We start from the raw sequence: 21465 nt of genomic DNA, 5'->3' as shown, positions 1-21465 counted from the left end.
TTACATGTAGCTTGGGCACCAAAATTCCACTGGCTTCATTGTCGTAGAGAGACTGAGACATATTTGGCTTACATGCCTGGAGGACAGATTTGGCTATTTTACAAGACTAATTACAAATACAAGACTCCCAATTTTCCCCCTCCCAGTTCGTAATCTAGGCTTTAAGAGGCCTTGAAAACTTCCATTCTTTCCCCAGGAACCCTGATATCACCACTTAAACAACCCTGATAGAGTATGAGAGACCATGTAAAGGACAGCCTCGGTGTCCCAGATAAAGTCATTTTAGATCAGACTTTAGTCAGCTACTCTAAGACATGGAAGAGAACCCAGCTGAGATCAGCCATCAGCTGACCCAACTCACAGCTGATGGCAGATACACAAGTCAGAACAGCTGAGAGCAAAAGCGCTGCCCAAGGACCCACACGCTCACAAGTAGTAACACTTATTGCCATGGAGTTTTGGGATCATTTGTTACAAAGCAACAGACAATGGGTCTAGTAACATGCACACTGAGGGCTCACCTGTGCATTCATATTGCAGACCTTTTCCGTAGTACCCCTTCTCACAGATGCACTCAAACTGGCCTGTGTGTGTCCCACATTTGCAACTTGCCATTCGGTCACAGCAATCTCTGCCGGCTTCACAAAGATAGGAGCAGTGAGACATATCCTCTTGAATAAAACTCCCAGAAGGTAGATCTACCAAACGTATGACAGAGAGCAATAAAAGAAAATGAGTAAGAGTTGAATGTTACAGTCTAATCATTAAAATTTCAGTGCAAGCTAGAAAAAGTATCTTTTCATATCCGTCTAATTCCCAACTGCTTCCTTCTCCCACCCAAACACAAATATGTGTTACTCGTACTACCAGGCTCTGGGAATTTTTTCAGCCAGTTAGGTTATTTCAGTCTGGAACCTCATCAGAAGTTCTCAAGGCCATACAGGGTCAGGCAGAAATTAAGTACTTTAGCAAGAAACCTCCAGATGTAGCAGGAAGCAATGCAGTCGGATCTGCAGGTCATTCCCCTGGCTTCCAGACCAGCAGTGTCCCACTGCCTCTGTATGAGGTCAGGAAGCAGCAACCAGATCTCCAAACTCCTTGTTCAAATTAAAATGTAAACTACAGGGCAGCACCTGTGGCTCAGTCGGTAAGGCGCCGGCCCCATATACCGAGGGTGGCTGGTTCAAACCCAGCCCCGGCTGAACTGCAGCCAAAAAATAGCCGGGTATTGTGGCGGGCACCTGTAGTCCCAGCTACTCGGGAGGCTGAGGCAAGAGAATCGCTTAAGCCAGGAATTGGAGCAGTGAGCTGTGTGGGGCCACGGCACTCTACCGAGGGCCATAGAGTGGGACTCTGTCTCTACAAAAAAAAAAAAAAAAAAGAATGTAAACTACAATCTTGATCACTGAAATTAGGTGTTTATTGTGAGCTCGCAACTTTAGGATACATACCAGCACTTCCATAGATATTTGATTAAAGAACAACACCTCTTATGTTAAATAATCAAACGAGGATCTGATTTATCTCTTAATTTCAAGTAAAGTAACACATTATGTAAATAGAACCATTCTTTTTGCTTGAGCCATGCTCTGAAGTGAGGCATGCTGGAAATTCAACAACTCAGGCAGAGCTGTTCAGAATATGAACTTAACAAGGCAGAGTAAGGTTGACTAGGACTGGCCCAAAAGGGATGGTCGAAATGGGGCAAATCATAAGCTCATTTATTCTGTTGAAGGCATTCAGAAGTCTTATCCTAACCCTAGTGCTAGGTCCAGGGGGCTTGGCCCAATTATAGTGATGGGCCCTGGAGAGAACACAAGTGGTTGACTTTCAACGTGACACATGGCTGCAATTTGAACCTGGGAAGGAGATTGGTGATGGCCTCAAGTAGAGGACATCTTTCCTTATGCATCTACTGGGGTAAAGCAAAGGGAAGACTCTGCTCTCAAAGAGAAAGACCAACATAAACAAGCACCCAATTAAAGCTCCTTCCAATAGACTGTAGTGTATGCAAAAGATCTGCAACGTAGGCCTCTAGGACTTAGCTCCTTAAAGCCATGGGTTTATTTGGCAGCAGAGCAAGTTAGGAAGCATAAAAAAAACCTCACAGTCAAGACTGGTGCACTACATTTAGTTGTGGGAGAGAGGTAAGTAAAGAAGTTACTTTCAGGGAAAGCTATTATTCTATAACCTATGTCTGCTAAGAATGGTCAGAAACATGGGTAGTCTTAAGATCAAAAGTGGATCATCCAAACCGAAAGTAGCTTCAGAGAATATAGAGGCAGGAGAAGTGAGGGTGAGGCTCACTTCCCTTGATCTGATCATGTCTTCCACTAAAAACAGGGTTTGTTCTTACCAAACCTGAAAACTCAGCCAGCCAAATTATTGCACATTCTAGATATTAGTTTAGTGTATGATAACCTTCTAACCCCCTGCTGCATTATAGTAACCAAGACTTTTTTCCTTGAAGGCTCTGTCCCACCTGGCTTCTGGGTTGACTTGCATCAGGGCAGAAGGCCCCAGTCCCATGAGACAGAGGGATGGTAGGACTGGATAGTTGTCCTCTACAACACAGCTGATAACACTCATAACTTCATGATCCCACCTAGTCCCCCCACCATCCCTAACCGCAACCACCTTGTATCCCCACTTAACACGTCATTCTCCCTGGACTAAAGGAGAAACAGGTATTCACAGTTGCTGGACTTCTTCCATGAGCTAGACACTATACTTAGCGAGGCTTAAGTCTTTTATTTAATCCACGTATTATGCTCTCCATTTCGAAAGGAGAAAAACTGAAGTTAATAGTTGTTTGATAAATTGCCTAAGATAACTCTACTAATAAATAATATTAACTAATTAATTATTAACAATAAGTTGTAACAGTAGGACAGTTATTGAGACCTTAGCATAATAAGCCATCAGTAACGTTATAGTCACTCTATGGGTATTAACCCACTTAATCCTTGTCACAATCCTAAGAAGAAGATTATTACTCTCATTCCCTGTTTCCTGACTAATAACAAAAAACCCAATGAGCACAAAAGATAGATACTTGTCAAAACTACTCAGCTCTTACGTACAAAACTGGTATTCAGATTTGGATTTTTAAGGTTTCTCTCTTAAAAAAAACTAGACTTTGTTAAATTGTAGGCCCAGAACTTGAATCTAATTGCTTTACTCCCACATCTATTTTCTTACCACTGCCCTAAGTCCCTTCTCACTTCTCAAAAATCCTAGCCTGCAATGACTTCTGCCATATCATTCTTCAAGGAGTTAAGTCCTTTTTCTCTGTATCCATACTATAGCCTGATATTCTGCTGTAAAGCTTTTTTCTTGAATCTGTAGTAGAGTATACCAATTTATTGTGAATATCACCAATTGCTTAGAGCCTCAGATTGCCATGATCCTGCAATCCTGGATCAAGCCTAATTCGCCACATCATTTTGATCTGAGGGTAGATTGTAATCCTGTAATCTCCTCCCAGTTTGTGCTTTTTTTGTTCTCCTAGTTCACCGAGACACATGCCCACATTCTGGCAGGAAGTTTATTTCACTTAAATTATACAACTAAACATCCTTATAAATGATGTACAAAATACCCTAATGAATGAATTTGTTGATTTTCTTTTCCCTTTTAGGGCTAATGCTCTTAAGCTTATACATGCACATAAGCATATTTATCCTGAAATTGTCAGGTCAGATGTATATGTTAAGGATTTATTGTCCCTCGATATTAATGTATATTTCTGGAAACATTCTGCTGAGATTCACTGTACACGTCCCTGAACTTTTACCTCCTCTGTCCAGATAACTGTAAAGAAATCTAAGTCAAGGTTTCTGACTCTGTGTGTGGCCTCGAAACACACCTAAATTCATTCCACGGATTCTAATGATTCTAGGTGGGAGCATATAGCTATTTTACTCAAAATATATCACAGCTGTTAAGAAGCAAAAGAAAACAAATATCTTGTTGCAAGGTCAGAATGTCATCTCTACAAAGTTCAGCACATTTCGTGATATGGGAAGGAATCACGGGCATCACGCTCAGCAAGGAACTTGTGAGGGTGTGATATTACTGTCTAGTAGGTTCAGGCAGTGAGAGGGAAGGAAATCCCATGGACAGGTGCCATTGTCATACCATTAGGTTTCCATTACCTTCATGTAATGCCCGGCGAGCTAACGCCTCAAATTCTTCAAAACTATGGAGCAGGTAGCAGTGCTCCTCCTTTGGGGTGGAAGCCATGTCATTCAGTTCTCGAATGTTCCCTTGCCATATGCCAAAAGTGAAGATCTCCACTCCAAAATCTCGTAGTGACGCTGCAATGGGTCTGGGGTCTCCACCGTTGGAATATCCATCAGTAATGAGAAATATCACTTTTGTTGAGTTTTCTCTAGAATGGCGAAGAATTTGCTGTAAAAAAATGGGAAAAGTTAGTATGCACTTGTACTGTGTTGCCCTACTATGTGCTTCCCCTCTTATGTGAGATAGTCCTTGTGAGGATCATTAGCATGTCATGGCAGTGAGGGATATGAGCCCCATCATTGAGAATAAAATGGAAATAGTCACCGACTAGAGCCTGCAGTGATCTCACAGAACCACAAGAAACCTCAAAATTATTTAGAATGTATTGTCATCACTATAATCTTGATTGTCATTACTGTGGAGCTTGCTAATGAAGAGCAGCAAATGTTTATGGAATGAATTGTCATTAATGTTATCACTTATTGTTATTGTTATTGCTTCTTAGGCTCTCAGAATATGAACCGAATTTGAATCCTATGTATCTACTTCCAAGCATATTTATCTATCTGTCTATCTCCCTCCATCTATCCAAGCCACCACGTGATCATACACTAAAATCCCAACAAGAAGAAAATTGAACAGAGTGTGTCTTTTCCACAGTAGTAATGGCTGACTTGCTTCCTAGATTTGTTTTTCCACTGCTCCTCCAAAACCATAGAATTGATTCGATACCTCCTCTTGTATAGACCACCCAGTATTAGCACAAAATCTGATTTTTGGTGATATCCTGTCTTCATGAGGAAATACTGATTCACTAAATCTGGCACTTGGGTTTTATTACTTTAGGACAAGTGAATTCTGTATTACAATGATACATACCGTTTCTTCTCTCTAGATAGAAGGAAAAGATTGAACCTTTAAAAAAGACATTCTATTCATTGTCATTGATGGTTTGTTAACTGTAAAGGCGCAAGAACGCCGGTGGTTGCAATTCAATTTGCGGCTGCTTTTCATAGAAAATTTCATAGAAATGGGCGGGTATGGTAAACAGCAGGGTATATTTTCTGATGAATTCTTAGAAGGAATTCATGTGTTAGGCAGTAATTTAAGGAACACTATGTTTTTTTTCAGAACGTAGACACAAAGAGAGACGATTGTATCCTATGTCTTGTTAAAGTTAAAAGGAGACATTATGATTTTAAAAAATTCGCTTGAGGGGGCAGACTCACCAGATACTCTCAGCCTGTAAGGTTTATGTCTACCCAAAGCAATCTCCAGTAGCATAGCATCAATAATTCTTTTTTTTTTTTTTTTTGTAGAGACAGTCTCACTTTATGGCCCTCGGTAGAGTGCCGTGGCCTCACACAGCTCACAGCAACCTCCAGCTCCTGGGCTTAAGCGATTCTCTTGCCTCAGCCTCCCGAGTAGCTGGGACTACAGGCGCCCGCCACAACGCCCAGCTATTTTTTGGTTGCAGTTTGGCCGGGGCTGGGTTTGAACCCACCACCCTCGGCATATGGGGCCGGCGCCTTACTGACTGAGCCACAGGCGCCGCCCAATTCTTACCTAAATTTTATTAGTGTTTGTGAGCTAAAGCTGTTAAGCTTAAGTAAAATTAAACTACAAATAACTCTATAAAGCATCTAAAAAGGCAGCAAGCAGTTTGAGAAAAGGTATCTGAGCACTTCACCCTACTCCTGAAAAACCAAATGAGATCGAGGAAAATAATGCAGATGGGACCATATAAAATACAGGCATAGAGAGCGGTCTGTATGATGGAGGAGCACGCGAGGTGTGACAAGACACCTCTTGCAAATATACACCCCAAGGGGCCCAATCAACAGCCTCGAAATTCTTGGCTCTTAAAGTTTAAAAATCTGCCCTCTTGATGAATGACAGGAAGATTTGGAAAGAATTTTTGGTAGGGGTGTAATTTTTCCACACTCCAGACAAGGAAAGAACCTCTGCAGAAAGGAGAGGGAAAGGGAGGAGAGCAAAGGATGTCAGATGTCACCGTGACGCTATGAACTCTCCACCAACCTCTCCACGCCCCCAACTCAGTTACAGAAGAGATGACTGAGGAGCACCCCTTTAGACAGAGGGCTCCATGGGTCCTCTTTTGGATATTTGGGATGGTGGCAAGAAGCGGCCTTGGTTATAGGGACATGGTACAAAAGAGGACAGCTATGTGGGTGTTCCAGGAGAGAGGACCTGAGGAATTTTCTTTATTCCTAGACAGGTGTAGGAGAGAGAGAGTTGATATAATTTTAAGACTCCAGAAGGAGTCTTGCAATAATAAGGATTGGCGGTGGATGGCACCATGGACCCTGTGAGTCAAAAGCCAGATAGAGATGTCTCTCTCTCCAGAAATAACCACGAGAAGGGATCCTGGAAGCCACAGGATATAGCTGCATCGAAGGTGACAAAACTAACCAGCAGACATGCCGAGGACCTTCCTGAGCATCAGTGAGGGGACTGTCACCTAAGAGGAGGAAGCACAGAGCCGAGAGGGCACCACTCCTTCCTTCCTGTACCAGAATTTAGACTCAGTTAGAGAGAGGAAGAGAGAGAGAGAGAGAGAGAGAGAGAGAGAGAGAGAGAAACCTGAATATGACTTCATTTTCAAAAATGAGTGTTTGAGAAACTTCTGATTTTGAGTTTGTTTAGAAGCACCTAGAATCAGGGGTGTCCAGACTTTTTTTTGGATGAATAAGAGTTGTCTTAGGCATATTAAATACACAAACACAAAAGAAAGCTGATTAGCAAAGAAAAGGTCTGTTCATGCTATTCATGGTATCTGACACCACAGATAAGCAAAAAACGTCCTCACGAAATCAGCATGTGGCCCATGGGCCACAGGGCGGACACCCCTGAGTCCTAGACGAAGATTTTTCTCAACAGGTATTTGGGGTCTCAAGAAGTAAATTATATTTAATATTAGAACAATAATTATTTTTTAAAAATTGATCAAATATTTTATCTTTTACATACACAATTTCTCTTCCTGGTGGAATTTTGCAATATCTTTGAATGTAAATAGAGAAAACCTTTTGGAATCCTGCCATCCTCACCTGTTTAGAGGAAGAGGTAAGGGCTAGAGGTGAATGTCAGGGCTGGGGTAGAAGGATGTCACTTTACGTAATCCCTTTGCAACACGACTCAGAGATCCTCAGAGGGGAAGGGACCCAGCATTTCAAGGACTAAAACAGCTTCAAACAGAAGCCTGATCTCTCCAAATGGAACTTTTTGTAGGGAGGTATTTTTGTCTCTTTTTTCAATGCCTCAGTACCCGAGACTGGAACAGTGCATGCCAAGCAGTACACAACCAATAGATATGTATCAATGAAGAGCAGCCCACATTGCAGCAATTCTAGTTGCTCAGACAAACACTTTGGAGCTATTCTCATCTCCTAAGTCTTCTTATATCTCATTTTAGAAAGTCTCCCCACCCCAAGGCTATTAAAATATTCTCATATATTTTTCTCTAATGCTTTTATTTTTAAAAGATTCTTAAATCCTGATAGTTATTTTCTTTTATCTTTGCTGTGAAGTAGAAACTTTATTTTTATTCCCCGGCTAAGCAATTTCTCCCAAATCATTTATATGATAATCTCTTCTTTCCTGGTCATAGTCTCTCTGTTCTGTTTTATTGATCTACTTGTTTGTTCTTGGGCAACACCACTCTATTTCAGCTGCTATCACTTTAGAGCATTTTCCCACATCTGGTAAGTAAAGTCTACCCTTCTTTTTTCTTTTTTACAGTGTTGTGGTTAACCTTGAAAATGTTGTTTTCCCATAGGGCTTGAAAGCAAGCTAATAAAATAACAATTTAACCAAAAATCACATCATACCAAAGATATTTGTACCAGAATGTTTATTGCAGCCCAATTCATAATTGCTAAGTCATGGAAGAAGCCCAGGTGCCCATCGATCCACGAATGGATTAATAAATTGTGGTATATGTACACCATGGAATATTATGCAGCCTTAAAGAAAAATGGAGACTTACCTCTTTCATGTTTACATGGATGGAGCTGGAACATATTCTTCTTAGTAAAGTATCTCAAGAATGGAAGAGAAAGTACCCAATGTACTCAGCCCTACTATGAGACTAATTTAGGGTTTTCACATGAAAGCTATAACCCAGTTACAACCTAAGAATAGGGGGAAGGGGGAAAGGGAGGGGAGGGAGGGGGGAGGTGGGTAGAGGGAAGGGGATTGGTGGGATTACACCAGCGGTGCATCTTACAAGGGTATATGTGAAACTTGGTAAACGGTCTGTGAAGCTAGTGAATGATGCCCCATGATCATATCAATGTACATAGCTATGATTTAATAAAAAAAAGAAATGATGCCCCATGATCATATCAATGTACATAGCTATGATTTAATTAAAAAAAAAGAAAAAAGAATAACAATTTACATTCAAAATTTTCTGTCTAATCATTTGATCCAGTTATCTCACTTCTAGGAATCTGTCTCAAAGATACACTAGAGTGCATACACACACACACATACACACATACACACACACAAATGGCCAGATCAAAGACCAGTAGAAAGGAGCATCTCTAAAGCCCTGACTATAGTCTCCCCAAACCACAACCCTCTAAAAGGAAACAGGAATTCTTGAGGAAATGGCCAATTTCAGATTTGGGGTGGGAAATGTACAACATGAACTGGGAACAAAGAAGCGGTTAAAGACTGCTAAGCCAAAGAGGATCAGGAGTCTGCCTGAGGAAGCTTCCTCAGGGCAATTTGAGTATCAATAAAAATAGTAATTGGAATGGGTTTAAGTGTACAAAGTATAATATATATGTATATGTATTATATTTACATTTTGAGTTATTACACATTCCAAGAGAAAAGTCCTATCAATATAAACAATAATAGAACAGACTAAAACACACACACACATACTTTTTTTGGTATGTGGATCACTTCTGGATCAAATGTACAATTTTCTGTTAGGATGAGATATTGAATGAGACATTATTTAATTTGTCTTTACAACTAGATTATTCCACACTTGAGATGAAACTCCTAGTTCTAATACTCTAAGGTCTGGCAAGTTGTGTTTATCTTTCTTGCTTTTTACTAAGTCATAAACTTTCTGAGTTATTCTACTCTGAAGTCAGAATCTAACTTTTGCGGACATTCCCCTACACCTGTACCCCTCCTTTAAATTTTTTTTTAATTTCAAAATATTAAGAGGGTTAAATGTTTTCGTTACATAGATAGCCTTATGATGCTGTGGTCAGAACCACAGGTGTGCCTGTTTTGATTACCGTCTCTTCTAAGCAAGACATTAATAAAGTGAGAATTTCGATGGAAAGGAAAATAGAAGAAAACAAGGAATTTGTGTCTTTTTCAGTATGATATTCTTGATAGTGCCTGCCGCAGAGCATGTGCCCATAAATATGTATTCAATGACTGAATTAATGAATGAGTGGAGTGGATAAACTCTAGGATAATCTGGAGCAGAGAAGTGCCTGAGTGAGTCTTGAGTGAGAAGTAGACGTGTGTGGGTGTGCGCTCACATGTCTGTCTGTTTTGTATGGTTTTGTTTACAAAAAAAGATAAACTTTTCATGTGTGTCATTATTGTCCTTCTGAAACAAACAAGTGCTATCTTGGAATACTAATCTTAGCTCATGCTGATAACATTCCTCAACATTCAGATTAGAATTGAGCAGAGATTTCTCCCTGTACTGCTCATTACACACAAAACACTTCAAGCCGTGATTCTTTTTTCCTTCTCTTCTTGCAAAGAACGGGTGGGTATTTACAGGAACCATTATATCTTTGGCAACACAGTATATTAAGCTTCAACTAGCAAGAAGAATAGCAGGACTGGTAGTTCAAGCAAAGAATTACACAAGACCTGGGTTTGGGGAATGTACTTTAAAAATAGAGGAGGGGTGGAGATTTACTGAAAATAATGTATCCCTCCCTCCAAGCTTAGTGCTTTATTGTACTTCAATAAAAACATAATTCAATCAAAACATTTTTTATAACCCAGATTTAAGAAGTAAGGAGACTGTGGTAATGTTTGTGGAATGTGGTAGAAGCCTGGCACTTGATTCTCTTCTCAGTGTGCCTGAAATAGTTGACATCATCTGCTACCCTTTGAGAGGCATTTAGGAAGCAGGATTTTAGGGTCCAGAATGTTGAATGAGGCATACCCTTTGCTGCCAAAGACAAACTGAACACGGACTTTCCATGGCAAAAGGTTATCACCATCTGTGTTATATCAAGCCTCTGATTAGCTTGTATAAATATCTGGCAGGGAAGTAAGCTCCTCTTGTCCAGCAATAGTCATTAGAATGATAAAAATGCAGGGTTGTGTAATAGTGTTCTAACACCCGAGATCCATCACCATTACACAAGACTGCATCCCCCAGCACCCACCCCAAGTTAGGCCACAAGAGAGCTGTTTTGAGAAAACGGTCTTGAAAGAAAAAAAAAGAGTGGTTGCAACAAATCCTGTGTAGAGATAGTATTTGTGGGCTTGTGGGCTTCATTAATTAAACTATATGCAGGTACAAAATCAACCACAACACAGTCTTAGCTACAATGACCCGCTGGGACCAGCCTTGAACTGAGGATGCTAGCTGGAGAAGCTAACAAGTCATTTTTAAAGAATTTGATACCGTGAACTAAAACCTACGGTCCTCCAAGGAGCAGCAAATGAATAAATTGCATTAGTGTTTCAACTTGTGTGGCACATGTATTTTTCCTTTGTTAGGAAACAATCAGTACAGACAAGATATCATAAGCTACTTTTAAGCTTCACTGGCAAATTCTAAAATTTCACCATGCTTTGTCCATTGCCCAGTTAATATTTTTGATTTGAATGCTCAGGTATCTTCAGTTGGAAGCACGTTGATTTTATATTTTTGGTTATTATTTGTGGGAAAAGAAGTTACTCTGTCGGTTCATCATTTTCTGGACTTCAGATATTCTAGTCCTTTCTCACCTCATTCTACTTTTGAATTTGGTGAGACTATCTCAAGTTTTCTTCTGTATCACTGTTTTGGTTTTATGCAGTGTTATTTTCTCCCTTCTACTAATTAAAAATTAATCCTGGCACTGCATTCTCCTTACAATACTCTCCTTATTACAATAATTCTTTCTATTACTCGGTTCTCTATTCCTTTCAGCTTCTCAGCCAGTTTTGTTTTAATTTCAGTCTATTGTTTATTCCCTGATTTGTCTTCGCCATTTCAGCGTTTTTATTTGTATATGTTAAATGCATGTAACAAATGCTTTCTAGGATTTAGTTCTGGGGTTTTTATAGAGAATTCTCATACTCTGTATCTATAGTCTATCTTTATTTTAGTGAGCAGAAAATTTTCAAGAACGCCAGATGTAGTTATGGGTTTTTATTCTGGCTTTTCCTCATCCACGAATGAAAGAGCACATCCGGTCGTAGTGTTTGCAGTAAACAACCGGGTAGATGAGTGTTACCGTTCGTGGCTGTAAAACTTGCTATTTCTATTACTGTTAAAACAAACCGATAACCTATTCAAGTGTTCAGTGGAGAGAGATAAAAATAAGCCATCCCCTGTGTCAGTTTGAAAACAGAGGGCGTGGGTCAGCAGTGTCCACCAGAACTTCTGTGAGAATTGACATGTCACCTGTTCTGTTCCATGGAGTAGCCTATTGCCGCACGTGAGAGCATCAACTGAGGAATTGCATTAATGATTTTACTTAATTTTAGTCAACTTAAATTTAAATAGATACACGTGGCTACGGACTACAATAATCAAAAGTGCAAGTCAAAATAGACGCGTGCTCAATGGAAAATCAACTTGAGGATTTAGAAAAGTGCATAACTTTATACCAAAACAAAAAGAAGATAAGCATGATAAAATGGTGCTTGCATCACCAGGATTTAGAAAGTCAAAGCCTCTAGAAAAACAAAAGCTGGAAGCTGTAGAAGAGAATAGGCTAAGACAGAAAAAGGGATGCGTAGGGAAAGAAAAATCTGATGAAAAAGTAATGCAGGAAAACTCATAATAAGACAGAGATCTACAAACGATGCACCCTGCAGCCTTCCTAACTTAACTTACACTCTCGGTGCACAAATAAGGGCTCCCTCCTCCTGTTTTAAAGAGACAGTGTATCATACATGGCACCATAATCTAGCCAGGCGTCCTCAAACTTTTTAAACAGGGAGCCAGTTCACTGTCCCTCAGACCGTTGGAGGGCCGGATTATAGTTTAAAAAAAAAAAACAAAAAAACCATGAACAAATTCCTATGCACACTGCACATATCTTTTTTTGAAGTAAAAAAACAAATTGGGGACAAATACAATTCACAGCGCTTCATGTGGCCCACGGGCCGCAGTTTGAGGACGCCTGAGATTCTAGCCTGTCTTCAAAGTCTGAAATCTGGAAGTAATCTTACATCTTCTTTCTGACTTTTCATATTTAGTAACCATCCAGACCTTTACATGTCACCTTTGAATTATCTTATTACCCCAGCCTTGGTTGAGAAACTTCAGTCCTTCAGTCTGCACTTTCTTTTTTTTTTTTTTTAAGAGACAAAGTCTCACTTTGTCGCCCTCAGTGGAGTGCTGTGACATCACAGCTCACAGCAACCTCCAGCTCTTGGGCTTAGGCGATTCTCTTGCCTCAGCCTCCCGAGTAGCTGGGAGTACAGGCTCCCACCACAACGCCCGGCTATTTTTTGGTTGCAGTTTGGCTAGGGCCGGGTTTGAACCCACCACCCTCAGTATATGGGGCCAGCGCTCTACTCACTGAGCCACAGGCACTGCCCAGTCTGCACTTTTAAAAATCAAGAGTTCTTTTGAACATCTCTAGCGGAAGCTGCTCTTCTTTCAAATCCATTTTCGGATCTGCCATCAAAATTGTCTTTCTGAAATTCTGATCAGGTCATGTTTTTAAACTTCCAATATGTTCTCTCTGTCTACAAAATAAAGTCCGAGCTTTTTTAGATGGCCTTTTACTATCTAGTCCTAAATAACCCTTCAGCCACATCCCTGTTTCTTGTCTACTTCCTCCGTCCATCTCTTGTGCTCCTTGTGGATATGCCAGTCTGTTTGGGGATTCTAGAATATACTATACTTTCTCGATGTTTGCTCAGCTTGAAAGTTCTTAACAACTCTTTCCTATCTCCTACCTTGTCCTCCTCTGCCTTTTACTAGTTCTTCAAAACAAACTCAGAGTTCCTCTCCTCTTTGACACTTTCCCAAATTCTGCTGGGTATGAAATAAATGCACCTCAGTGGTCCCACTCACATTCAGCTGTACTAATTATAGTCAATTATTGTAACTACTAAAGTTAATGTTTATAGGTCTGACTGTAACTCAAGCTAGATGGCAATGCATTCACTGTATGGCAAGGAATGAATCTTATATTTTCACTCTATTGATGGTAAAAAATATCTATGAAATAAGAGAATGAAAGAATAAATAAACACCTCAATTCTCACTAGCTATATGCCCAACAGGCAAAACAAACTAATAAATTCTAGCCCAAAAACTATCTTTACAGTAAACCCTATTCTGCAATTATGCAGTAAAAACTCTTATAAATATTGTACTTAAATTTATTTCCCCCAAACCACATTGAACTTCTATTATATATGAGGTACTGTGCTAGGGATTTCTAATTGTACTATTTGATGGCATAAGAGAACCATTAATTACAAATGAACAACAAGAAAAAAAGCCCAATAATGACAGTATAGTTGGAGAAAGTATTCTGCAGTAACTGAGATTTCTTATTATTATAAGACTGTATTATAAGTCAATCACATTTAGTATGTTTCATTAATTTTAACTATTTACTTAGGCTTCATAGATTGAAAGTCTGGAAGGAAAAAAAATGTTGGCTCTAGTAATATTTAGGCTATTTATTATAGTCTAGCCAAGTCACAGAAGAACCAAAGGGTCAAAGAAGAGTTCAATGTCAGATTTATGGTCAGAGAGGCTTTCCACCCACATACATGCTTGAGTTATAAACATGGACACAAATCATTCTGAAAGGGACCCATAGGGACAGTACATCAAACTGGGAAATGGTTTGCACAGGGGTTAACGAGTAGCAGACTTAATTAAGACGGTAAAAAACCTCAACAGAGGGCTGCGCCTGTGGCTCAGTGAGTAGGGCGCAGGCCCCATATGCCGAGGGTGGTGGGTTCAAACCCAGCCCCGGCCAAACTGCAACAACAAAAAAATAGCCGGGTGTTGTGGCGGGCGCCTGTAGTCCCAGCTGCTCGGGAGGCTGAGGCAAGAGAATCACATAAGCCCAAAAGCTGGAGGTTGCTGTGAGCCGTGTGACGCCACGGCACTCTACCAAGGGCAGTAAAGTGAGACAGAGTTTCTACCAAAAAAAAAAAAAAAACCTCAACAGAACCAACACTCAAAAGACCCAACAAGTTTCTAACAATGCCAAATTCCACTATTTAAAATAAAGTTACACAGGGAATAAAGAAAAATCTGAATAGCGAAAGTAAACTCATCATAATTCAAATGAAAATTAGAGGTTAAATAACTAACATATTAGCCAATTCACTACAAGAAAAAAATCAAATTCCACTCTATTTCTAATATTGTTATGAATAACTTTATAAAATGATTTCAGTTGCAATGTTAAATTCCTATACAACATGACCGAGTAGAATTTAGCCCCCAAAGTCAAAGACACTAAAGAATTTATTCATGTGTCACACCAAGAGGTCAAAGAAGACAATGGCCCAAATATTAGTTGGTATTTGGACGTCAGTTTATGATTTTACAAACGAATTAGGCAAAGAACAGAGAGGTGTTCATGTAATGCGACAAAAAGAGCCATCAGGAACCAGTGGCCAAAACCATTCCTGAAGCATCCTCATCAAATTCAGGAACAAGGCAAGAACGCCCATCTCATTGTGTGAGAAAATTTTCATTATCAGACTTTGAAAATAAAAATGTGTGCTTTTAAGACATATTTCATGTTATTATACTGGCACATACACATGTGTAGAGTAAGAGACAAAAACTTTAATAGCTATATTTGTCTGCTTTATCTTAAACTATCAATGGGTATATTACTTCCAGAATAAGGTAAAGAAGTAAAAATTACCTTGAGAGAAACACTTGCAAAAGGAAGTTAGTAAAGACTTCCTGGTCACCCCTAAATTAAGGGTATTTTCAGTTTTAAGATAAAAAGTTACAAAGGGGAAAAACAATTTACAGAAGATGTCTCAGCCACTCTTGGTTGTTCATCAGGGTCAGATGGACCCTTCGTTAACTTAACCAAGTGGGGGAATTCCTGGAAGCAGCTAGGAATATCCCTTCCAAGCCAAAAAAGCAGGGAGATGAATTGGGCCTCAAGAGGAGCTGTAGCCAGGACAAGGCAAGCTGGTAGGAAGCACGTGGCTCCTCTGTCCAGCCTCCCTTTCGTTTGCTTCTGGAGTGACACAGTATGCTGTCACAGCTTCTCTTTGCACATCTTCCTTGTGTTGATGGAGTTTCCAGGGTTCTCTGTGCCCAGTGTCAACTCTGTGTTCCCTATCTACTGATAAAAAACAAACAAAAACTTTCAGGGCTCTTTGTGCCTTCATCCAGATTCCTAGGAGAATGAATATAAATGATCCATCTCAACGTCTGGACTGCCACCTATAATCCAAACAGAAAGAAAGTGATGACCCTCATGAGAGGGCAAGGGACTGAGGAGGTAGGCTGGGGGTGACTCTCGGTGAAAGTGGTGGTTGAGTGACATCGTCTCCAAAAAAAAAGATATGAGCTATGAAGAGAAGAAAGAACTTAGTGCTGTGTTTAGGCTCAGCCAGTAGAAAATTGTTTTGGAAATCTGTCAGGTCAAATTGTTCTTCCCAAAGAACACCAAAATGCCAGGAAACATGCGGAGATTGGGAGAATTTAAGTGTAAAAATATTCCTGAGAAAGTAGGAAAAATGTTAGTTATGATTCAAAACTGTTAAAACTAAGAAATAATGTCTTCTTACCAGGTATTTTAATAATAACCATAAAGGAAAAGTTTAGCAGGAGTTTAGAATATATGAAGGAACAGAAAATCTCATTGTTATTTTGCAAATATTTGGGCTTCAGCAAAAACCCAACAATGGAACTCTTCAAAAAGTCAAATATATTTCAAATCAAATCTGACAGAGAGAGGATTCAAAGGGGTAGAGGTTAAAGGGAGATTTTTAAGTTCATGAACTTACTGTATATTTTATTTGTTATAGTTATCTTAAATTCATCAAAACACATTTAATTTGTGATATTTATTAGCATTCCAAATAAATAACATTTGGAGATTTGTTTTATTTCCTTTTTTCCCTGTTTGGTATATATTAGTATGAATGACCCCATCAAATAACTATTACGGACTAAAGAGTCTGTGTTTCTTGTCATTAAAAAATTCAAATTAAACCCCAAATAATTGAGGGTCAAGTTTTATTCATCGATTAGATTTATTATATGGATTTAAATGTTCAGTCTATGTCTATAGTAATATGCCTTATCCTCCAAAGGTATTGCCTTTAAAATTATTTTTAATAACATCTAGTCTATGATGGATTAAATAATTCTCATAATTTAATTACATGCCCTCTCTTATATCCCTGACAGTATTCCTTAAATACTCATTGAAATATGCAAATGAATCTGGTTCATTACCTACCATCCTTGAAGAAATACTGTTCTTCAAAACATGAACATGGAGCTGATTGATAGAACAAGGGTTTTCTTCCTAGGTGAAAAAAAAACCTACTAATATAGTCAAAGGGGAAAAATTCTTTTCCTTTTGTGAAATGGGATAGCATATTAAAAGAACGGGAATATACGAGGCAGGGGAACACAGAATCTCCCAGACTAGGGTAAACTGACTATAGGTCGAGGAGCAAGTTTTGTACTGAGATTTAAAGCATATGAATTACAAACCAGTTTAGGCCGTTTGATTGTTTCAGAATAGGACTTTGGGTCGCCTAGAATTAAAAATTGATTTCTGCTTGAATCACCATTTTATTTTAACAAAAGGTGGGAGATTGAGTGCTGACTTTGGATTAGAGGAACCCACACATTAAGAAGATTAGATATAAAGGACAAAGGTTGGAAAATATCTTGCAAGTAGAAGATAAGAACTCCTACCACCTCAGTGACTTGGTCTCTGTCATGATCAGTAGCGACATCAGTTAAGGCACAGGAGGTGGGAGATGACAGCTGCTGTGATTATATCATGTAAGCGTGGCAGCTGACAGCTAATTCCCTGGACTGAGAGGGGGAGGAGTGATGATCATCTGCAATCATCAGGCACTTTCTAGAGTGTCCATTCAAACGACAATGTCCAGTTAAAGGCCATACCACCCTGAATGCACCTGATCCCATCAAATGACAATCTCCAGATGTTGCCTCCTTTTAGCCCTGACTTTGCTCCAGTCGGCCTTCTGCTTGGTCATCGTGCACCCAAGGCCTCATGGCTGCCCTCTCTGCCTCATGCCTGTGCAATGTGGCGCCTACTAGATCTTCTGACTACGTGGCATACAGGTGGTTAAGAATTTAGACTGTCACCCAGACTGCCTGGATTGGAATCCTCTTCCCTCAGGCATAATAATAATAACCTAACCAAGGAGGCTTGCTGTTGTGAGGATTTTATGAAATCAGACAGGTGAAGTGTGTAGGGTGACGATCAGTGATTACTCATCGACGGCTGCTTTGATGATCATTCCAGAAAAAGAGTTCCAAAATTGCTTTGAAGGGTGGACTAGGTGCTGGCGTCAGCGCACATACCCTCCTTCCTAAAGGGAGTACTTCAAAGGTGACCATAGTGATATTCATCAATGAGCACGTGGCTCTTTTTCTAGGTGAGTTCGCAAACTTAATTGGCAGACTTACTAGGTTTGCTTCCTTGATCACATTTTGGGGGAAAAGAAGGTGGCGATCCACACCTGTCTGAGATTCCTCTCTCTACTTTATATTGGTCTCATGGGAAAGTTATCTGAAAGATGAATTTGCTAAAATTCTCCCACCACTTAAAAATCCGAGCATCCACTGAATATTCTTTTAAGATCTTAAATGAGTTGTTTTAGTTATTTGTAACAGAAAAAAATCAGAGAAACACACTACAATCCTTGCTATACTGAAATTGAAGATACAAAAGTTAAATCTTTTCAAAAACGCTAAGGTTATGATGAATACCATTTGCTAGATCCTGTAGGAGATACAAAGTCAAATAAGATATGATCTCTATCCTCAACGAGCAGACAGAAGATAAGATACGCTGCAAAAGAGCTGTGTGTCATGTAGGTCTGTAATTTCGTTACCTATTGAAGATATTTCCCTACCGAATTTCTCTGCACTTTGGGGAAATACCAAACAGGTGAATACAGATAACTCTGCAAAATTCCTGAAAGGATGTATACCGCTGTGACCTCAGCCATCTGTGCCTACTAAACTTTAATATTGGGTCTTATGCCTTGAACCTGTGGGAGAAAGAGGAGGTTTTGATAGAGAAGGAGTGAAAGGAAATAAAAAGCAACCCCTTGGTGCTTTCTGTGTTTATGGGCAAACGCCGGGCAAGGGACGCGGTCTTTGGAGAACTCTCCGTAGTTCCTCAGGCCTCACTTCCCGCACTACACTCAGCTACTCCTTACTGCTGGAGTTCTCTCATTAGTAGACAATGCAATGATCAAGTTGAGCTATTGTCCCAATTTCTTCTTGCCCATTGAAAAGTCTCCCATCCTTGCTTTGCTAAGCTGACAGGGCAGGCTGCTCCTGCAGCCACAGACTGTGGACGCCTCCTTTCAGACCAGATGTCCCACGCCAGGATCTGCATCTTTGCCTAGGGGCTTTCTCAGGTGCCCAGGAACCACTTTGCCTACTTGTAGGGGAAGTAAGAGTGACAGAGAATTAATGTGCTCCAGGGAGTGACCCTCAAGGGTGACCTATGTGAGGTGATCTGAGGTGATCTACAAACGCCTGAGACATTTGGCCCTTCAGCTGTGAAACTTCTAAGGCCTGACTTCCATACTGCTCCCTAGTGTTCCCCAGCTGAGTGAAGTATGAGCTACCTTCCCGTGTTCTTGCTGGCTGCCTGGCTTTCCTTGTCTCCTGTCCCTGATCTCCACCGAGCATTTCCTAGAATCCACTCCTAAACAAGTCATTGAGACCCCAACCCTAATCTCAGGTTGTGCTTCCAGCAGAATCTCAACTGAGACTTCTTCTCCATAACGAGGTAGAAGGGCAAATCAAGGCTCCTGCCCAAGTACATTTCCAGTGTGTAGAATGGTGGTCTCCTTTCGCTCAGCTGCTGGAGAGGGCAAGCACCAGGTGAGGGCCGGGAGAGGTTTGTCTTTCACTGTGAGCACGGCTCTTCCCAAAGCCCAAGGTCCTGCTGCCCACCCTGCGCTCTGACTGTTTCTCTCTCGTTCCTCAGTTCTCTGTTTATATAAATTAGAGTTAGGTGCCAGATTCAGGGAGATGGTGTGATGGATTTTGTAGCACCGGTTCCGCATGGTATCTGTGAACACTGAGGAAACATACCCTTTCCAATTGCTGGTGGCTGTCAATAGAATGTGGACTACTTGGTGCTCTTTAGTTCGAGCTGTGGTCCCTGGTGCCAAATCAGGGACAACAGAGAAAATCCCACATGCACCCATGGCAGATACTTTCTTAAAATACTGTTGTTGTTGTTGTTGTTTTTTAAATGCAGATTGATATGAGGGTACACACATTTAGGTTACATTGTTTTCATTTCTATGGTAAAATTCAAGTTGTAGTTGAGCCCTTCACCCCGGGGGCCTGGTGAACACCCTCACATCGTGCATATTAGGTGAGATCCTGCCATAAAATACAGGTTTTTACTAATTAGATACAAATAGCCTAAAGTTTGGTAATGCAGAAATAAATGATAGAAAATTCCAAAGAGAATGGCCTCAAATCATCACTTTTGGAGCAACATTTAAAACCCAAGTATGCATATTGTGAAGAAAAAGTTGACTAGAAGAGAGAAATCTTGACTAGAAACAGGATTGTGAAAAACACAGATAAGCAATTAAAATGGGCTCCATTCCCCTTCTAAGTCCACTTCAGATTCATTGGAAAAGGTAAAGCCTATAAAATGGTACTAAAATTGATGAAGGCTTATTCGACTGATATGACTAAACTGGCGTAGGTCAAAATGAGTGAGCTAAGTTAAAGAGATGCCCATATCAAAAGATCTACCAAACATGCTTGAATGTGGCTGCTCCGTCTACAGCCATAAGCTAAAGAACGCCTTTGCCTCTATAAGACAAATACCACAATAAAAAATGAAGCTTGAAAGCTAGAGAAGGAGAATTAATTGTGGGAAATAGATCTTTTCGTGCAACTATTTCATTTACAATAGGGAATGGCAGAGTTTTAGAAAACATCTTTCTTCCCTGGAATCTTCTTTGACGAGTACTACCAGTGAGACTACGGGAGGCTGAAGAGAGTGACTCAGTGTCCCTGTCTTTGTGGACAAACCCAAGGAAGGCCATGGTCTCCTCAGCAAGGTGATGGAGTCAGTTATGCCCACGACCTGCAGTCTCCACACCCTGCTCTGGGTCGGTTCTTGGCCACTGGGCTCCTCTCCTTGGGGAATATCATCATGGCTTGCCCAGCAGTGAAACATCCACTGTTCCTGTGTGCAGATTTGTCTGTGACTCTGGATTCTTAAAATCCAGTGTGAGATAAGAGAGAGGAACAGCTGGGGTAAAGAACAGGGTCCAATCTGAGACCATGGCCCAACTCTGACAGATTCCAGGCCACAGCATGGGCATTTGGCAAAAGAAAAGAGTGAGATGGTTTCATGTCAATTTCCTGACAGTGAGCTAAAGCATCATTTCATTGCTTAGGGCCGGGCTATATGGCCAGACAGAAGGTAAAATTCTCATGAATATGTAAAATAAAAGCTGGGGCTTTAAAGGATTTTTACACTTAAGACCAATCACTTCAGGCTATGCCTCCAGAAGTCCCAAAGGTATGTCACCTTTCAATTACCTTTGCCTGGGTAAGACAATGGTTATTTCCCTTCCTAGTAAGTGTTCATTACATTACAGCTAATTTTTCAAATATGGAAGAAAGTCTACCACCATACCACCTTGAACGTGCCTGATCTTGTCAAATGCAGAAGAACAGATATATTTAAATAGGTAAATATATCTTCCCTGGAGATCACTATTAATATTTGAAAGTTTTCTTCCCTTTTTTTTCTTTTTTTGTTCTGTAAG

General features: G+C 40.2%; 1 protein-coding gene across 1 annotated transcript in view; it reads right to left on the bottom strand.

The window, feature by feature from the left end:
* The window catches only part of SVEP1 (sushi, von Willebrand factor type A, EGF and pentraxin domain containing 1), a 188856-nt gene that overhangs the window by 154819 nt on the left and 12572 nt on the right, over positions 1-21465 (bottom strand). Inside the window, exons 2-3 of the mRNA XM_053566090.1 lie at positions 4158-4413; positions 522-698 (exon numbers count right to left, since the gene is read on the bottom strand). Of these exons, the coding sequence (XP_053422065.1) occupies positions 522-698; positions 4158-4413 (433 nt within the window). The remainder of the gene's footprint in view (positions 1-521; positions 699-4157; positions 4414-21465) is intronic.

Source organism: Nycticebus coucang, chromosome 2 (genome assembly GCF_027406575.1).
Source record: "Nycticebus coucang isolate mNycCou1 chromosome 2, mNycCou1.pri, whole genome shotgun sequence".
In the NCBI taxonomy this organism is placed as follows: Eukaryota; Metazoa; Chordata; class Mammalia; order Primates; family Lorisidae; genus Nycticebus; species Nycticebus coucang.
This window is presented reverse-complemented; position numbering and strand designations above follow the sequence as displayed.